Below are 6,000 nucleotides of genomic sequence, written 5' to 3' on the forward strand. Positions count from 1 at the left end.
GCTTACCAGCTTTCTCTTAAATATGTCATAATGTTCACTACAACCCCACCACTCAGGGAAAGATTATCTTCCTCCATTGCCTTTTGGATTTATGAGCAACTCTCTCAAATTTACAGCTCTTTATTGTGGCCTTGTAAATGGAAATGTCTTTTCAATATCTGCTGTGTCAAATCCTTTTATAATCATGAAGATCCCTTTTGGATTATCCCTCGGTCTTTTCTAAGAAAAGGGAGCTTCACCCTATGAAATCCGATAAGTATGTCGTCTTAGTTTTGGTATCATCCTTGTGAATCCTTTTGTCAGTTCTCTAATCTCCCTATATCCTTTTGTAATATATCAGAACTGTTCACAGGACTTCACGAAAGATGTAGCTAGATTTCCGTCCAATTTCAACATCAATATTGTGGTTTTCAGTTTTCTTTCCCCCAGCAATGAAACTGTGAGTAAATTGTTGTTGAATGCCTTTTGTCACCCATGCTACTCATTGAAGCTGTTTGTGAATATATCTCTAAATCTCTTTGTTCCCAAACACATATTGCTGTTCCCCAATGTACGAACTGACACATGCCGATATTCAGGTTGTAAGTTTGCTCACTGAGCTGGTAGATTTGTTCTCAGATGTTGCATTACCATGCTCGGCGAGCAACACCATCATCAGTGAGCCTCCAATGAAGCGCTGATGTTCTGTCTGGTCTATTTCTGTGTCCTGGTCTGTTACGGTGGGTGAATATCACTTCCAGTTATTTTTTGAGATTTTTAAATGGGGTCCAAATCAATGTGTTTGTTGATGGAGTTCCAGTCTGAATGTCAGGCCTCGAGGAATACCCGTGCGTGTCTTTGTTTAGTCTGTCCCAGGATGGATGTATTGTCTTAGTCGAACTGATGTCCCTCATCGTCTGGGTGTAAGGATACTAGTGATAGTTGGTTGTGCCTTTTGATTGCCATTTGGTGCTCGTGTATCCTGGTATCTGTGAGTATTGTACTGAATACATTGAAAAAGTAAACACACTATTCACAGATACCAATACCTACCAGCAGGTGGCGATGGACTCGACTCAAACTGTATTGCAGCCAGACTGAAGAAAGTCTACAAGACAGGTGACATTAACAAGGCAGACGTCCAGAACATGAAACCTGAAGGATCCAACACACCCCGTTTCTACCAGAGGGACACAAACCAGGATCCTCCTCCGATCCATAGTCTCACTTCCCGGCATACCATCATACTCACTAGCAAAGGAGCTTCATCTCAAACTGAAACACCAAGTAGAAGACTCGGGCCACTCCATCCTCTCCACCCAGGAATTCCTGAACATCATCAAAGACACCAAGGTAGAGGTTGACGAGGTCATGGTTTCCTTCAATGTGATGACCCCATTCACATCAATAAACATCAGCCTGGCCAAAGAAACACTGACTGCACTTGTAGATGAACCAAGGACCCAAATACCAGACAGCACCAACTCCATCAGCAAAGACTGCATCCTCAAACTAGTAGACCTGTGCATCACAACCCACTTCACCTTCAACAACAAGACCTACAAACAAATCAAGGGGACACCCATGGGATCATCAGGATTCCTACCAGAAGCAGATATGCAGAGGCTGGAATGAGCAGCCCTTCCCATGATCCAGCACAAACTTTGGGACCACTATGTGGATGACATCTTTGTCATCACAAAACGGAACAAATTAGAAGACACCCACAAAGACAAACAACATCCTTACTGGTAGAAAGTTCACCAGAGGAGGAAAACAACAACAGACCCACCTTCTTAAATGTCATATTAGAACGAAAAGCCAGTGGAGAGCTGCAGACCAGCATCTACAGGAAAGCAACACCCACTAACCAGGTATTCAACCACAGGAGCAATCATCCCAACACCCACAAAGGGAGCTGAATCGGGGCATTACTTAAACTAGCCACAACACACTGAAGCACCAAGGAACTACGAGCAGCAAAAGAAAAACACCCATACACCGTATTCAAGAAGAACGGGTACCTGATCAGCACAGTCTGCGGATTCTTAAACAACAAACCCCAAACAAGTAGGCACCATGCACAGAGACTCTGGCCATGCTACCATTAAAGACATTTCGGTGATGACTACCAAACTAATCTGACCCCTTGGCATCACGGTATCCTATAAGCCTACCAACACACTGAAACAGCTACTGATGAATCTAAAGGACCCTGTACCCACAAACAGCAGAACGAACATCATATACAAAATACCCTGCAAGGACTGCAACAAACATTACATCGAACAAACACACAGGCAGGAAACTAGCCACCAGGATATATGAGCACCAACTGGCCACCAAAAGACATGACCCACTGTCACTAGTATCCTTACACAGGAGTGATGAGGGATACCAGTTTGACCGGTACAACACATCCATCCTGGGACAGACTAAATAAAGACACGCTCTGTATTCTGAGAGAGCTGGCATTCAAACTGGAACTCCATCAAAAATCACATCTACCGACCCCTCAGAAACAGAACTGGATGTGATATCACCCACCGTAACAGACCAAGTCACATAAATAATAAGTGGGACAGACCACAAGTGCTTCGCCGGAGGCTCACTGATGATGTTACCCAGTATGGTGACAAAACGTCTGAAAACAAACCTTCCAGCTCAGTGAGCAAACTTACAACTTTACAAAAATCACAAACTTGCCTATATTGAAATTTATTCGCCAATTACATGCCAATTCTGCAAGCTGGCTGCTCACAGAATCATCAAATCTTTGCAATGTGATAGCAGGCCATTTGGCCTATCAAGTTGTTATGACACAGGGCTAAACACCCCCCACCTCCACCTCTCACCCCTGCTAATTTAAACCTGCAACACAGAAATGATTTAACCTGTGCTGAAATCTGTTAAAATTTAAGAAGCCAAGAATTGTCCCAGAAGTCACTGTTTAAAGTAAAAATTAACAACTTTACTTTTTAGAAGTCTAACAGATTAATATTAACCAACAACTAATTACAGCTCCTTTCTCTAACCTATTTTTTACTTTTCCCTTCTACAATACTGATCCAGTGAAACCCCCAATTCAGATTTACCAAAAAATTCAAATTTCTAAACCAGCCAGCTGTCGAACCTTCTGTTAGTATCTTCCCCTGTCTTCTTCTTCCTAGGGATTTCTGTTTCACAGGTCATTGATAGATAAGAGAGCTATTCTCCGGGCAGTCTGCATACGTTGGTGGCTTGGCAATTCTCCCCCAGCCGTTCAATTTTTCCCAGTCTTGTACCCCAAAGCATCAGATCGTTTCATTGGTCTTCATTTTGTCAAATCCCAAATTCAGGGAGGAGAAAGTGAGGACATCTGATGCTGGAGGTCAGAGCTGGAAAATGTGTTGCTGGAAAAGTGCAGCAGGTCAGTCAGCATCAAAGGAGCAGGAGAATCGACGTTTCGGGCATAAGCTTATGCCCGACACATTGATTCTCCTCCTTTGATGCTGCCTAACCTGCTGCGCTTTTCCAGCAACATATTTTTCAAATCCCAAATTCAAACTTGATTGGAGTTTAGTGTCTTGGGGCATGATTTAAACTGATTGGCCGAATTTGAATTTGTTTTTTGTTTCACAACCCCGGTACTGTGAGGTGCTGGATCAAATATTGCATTGTAAATTTTCCAGCACTTTGTATGCTTGCTAAGTCCTTCAACTCTCTTAAACGTACAGTACACTTTCAAAATAAAGTCCACACCAACCCTCCGTAGAGCATCGCAGCCAGACCCTTCCCCTACTCTATAATCCTACATTTCTCATGGCTCATCCACCTAACTTGCACATCCCTGGACACAACGGGCAATTTAGCATGGCCAATCCATCTAAGCTGCACATCTTTGGGAGAAAACTGGAGTACCCCAAGGAATCCCACGCAGACACTGGGAGAATGTGCAAACTCCCCACAGACAGTCGCCTGTGGATGGAATCGAACCTGGGTCCCTGGCGCTGTGAGACAGCAGTGCTAACCACTGAGTCACCGTGTTACCTCCCACCAAGGTGCCACTCCTGTTTCCTTGTATTTCATCATGTGTTAGCTGCGCTGCCCTGCCCAATTTGGTTTCATCCATTGTTTTGTGATTATACTACTTTTTTCTGAGAATAATTGTGTAAATTATGAACTCAACAATACCAGCAGGTAACTGTGAGAGAAACGTGACGTTCTTTCTGAGAATCTGTGTGGAGTTTCCCCCATGTCCTAGCCAATATTTATCCATCTCTGGGCGTGACACAGAAGCAGATAATTTGTTTATCTATTTTGTTGCCGTTTGTGGAAGTTTTGCGGTGTACAAATTGGCTGGCTCCATTACAACAAGGACTGCACTTCAAAAGTACTTCACTGGCTGTGTATAGAGAACAGTGGTATTTTAATGAAAACATCCCCGTCACGTGTGCTTTGTGAAATAGTATTGGGGTTTTTCTGATATTTGTGTTTTGTATGTCTGTCATTAGGCATTAACATTTGCATATAAGCATGCCTTGGTGCACCAAACATTTGGACGTGCTTTGAAGTTTGCTGCTAAAATTGTTGAAAATAAGCCAAGTCAAGAAAACTGGAACAATTGTATTCAGGTTAGTACAAATGGGCAATGACAGAGATCCAACATAGCTGAGCGTAACTAACAAAGTAATGGGGTCTGCATTGTGAGGAAGCTGTAGACACTGAAACTGCTTAACCCAGCGAGGATGATAAATTAGGGGTGATCTGCAGGAGCCAGGTGCAATCAAGGTAATTAATCACTTCCAATTTACATTTTCATTAATGCTTGGAGAAATAAAAATTGGAGAGAACCGTACGATGGCGACTGTACACTGTCAACAAAAATCAAAGTTATTCCCAACAAGTTTAAAATCATCTGATAAGAGGAAGTGAATGGAAATGTATCAAGTATTGATGAGAATTTTGTCAGCTGTGCACCATTGGATGTAGGGTGGGTGGGAGGAGCAGTACTTGTGATGGGGATGGAGATGGGGTTGGAGGAGAGAGAGGAGTGTTGGGGTGGTGGGGGGAGATGGATTTGGGACAGGTATGGATGCAAAAGAATGGAAGGCGTAGCATGTGATGATTCAGTGACTGTTAATTTCTTGGGAAAATTAATATCAATGGTCATAGTTCAAAATAATCACTGTGAATGTAAAACATTGCCATACTTTTTGAAATGTGATGCAGGAATGTACGATGTACATCTTGTTTTCATGTCAAAATTATAGCATTTAGCAAAACAGGTCAAATGACAAGACACTGGAATTTCACACAAGACAGCACTGTCAGATCAAGTATATTTTTTAAGGTGTGCGTTGGGGAGCTTTAGTGTCAGGTCTCTATTCATTGGTTACAGTTTTATTAGAATTGCTGAGAAATACTGTTTGTCAACTTTATTTTCTTTATTACAGTTGATGAAGACTCTCGATTGGGAGCACTGTGCCTCTTCCTATGAGAACTTCCTCTCAGTGATGTATCCCCCAGACTACGTCCCATTCTAGCGTTTATTATTGAAATAAAGAATGTATGTGTGCATTTTTAACAGGGTTTGATATAGGAGAAGCTTTCTGATGATTGGGCTCGGTTTTGTGTTTGCTCTATTTTTGCTTGTCAATTTTTTTTAAACTTTGGTATTACTGATGAAGAATCCTACAAAAATACAATATTTTATATCAGCATTGTTATGAAGTCTTCGGATTTCTTTCTTAAGTGCTTTAGCATTTCCCTGCAGCATCACACTATCAGCCTGAGCTGTGTGTTTTATATTCCATTTCTGATATGGAATTGCAAATAAGGGGCAAATTATCACACTGCCCTTAAAAAGGATACTTTCGAGATCGTAAGCTGTCTCGGTCGCAGTACATTTCTCCTAGTCTTGCGTTTCTTTCCAGATGACTTAGAAGCAGCTTGCCTACTATCTTTGTGGTCTTGAAGGTGCTGTCTTTTAGATGAGACTTTGAAACGAGGCCGTACATCCCCTCTCTGGTGTTATTTCAG

At 42.2% G+C, this 6,000-nt stretch overlaps 1 protein-coding gene across 1 annotated transcript in view; it reads left to right on the forward strand.

Moving 5' to 3' along the window:
• The window catches only part of LOC132820352 (tripeptidyl-peptidase 2-like), a 123,123-nt gene extending 117,436 nt beyond the window's left edge, over nucleotides 1-5,687 (forward strand). The window contains exons 28-29 of the mRNA XM_060832395.1: nucleotides 4,473-4,592; nucleotides 5,415-5,687. Coding sequence (XP_060688378.1) covers nucleotides 4,473-4,592; nucleotides 5,415-5,504 — 210 coding nt within the window. The 3' untranslated portion in view covers nucleotides 5,505-5,687. The remainder of the gene's footprint in view (nucleotides 1-4,472; nucleotides 4,593-5,414) is intronic.
• Nucleotides 5,688-6,000: the final 313 nt, after the last annotated feature.

The sequence above is a fragment of the Hemiscyllium ocellatum genome, chromosome 11 (assembly GCF_020745735.1).
Source record: "Hemiscyllium ocellatum isolate sHemOce1 chromosome 11, sHemOce1.pat.X.cur, whole genome shotgun sequence".
NCBI lineage: Eukaryota > Metazoa > Chordata > Chondrichthyes > Orectolobiformes > Hemiscylliidae > Hemiscyllium > Hemiscyllium ocellatum.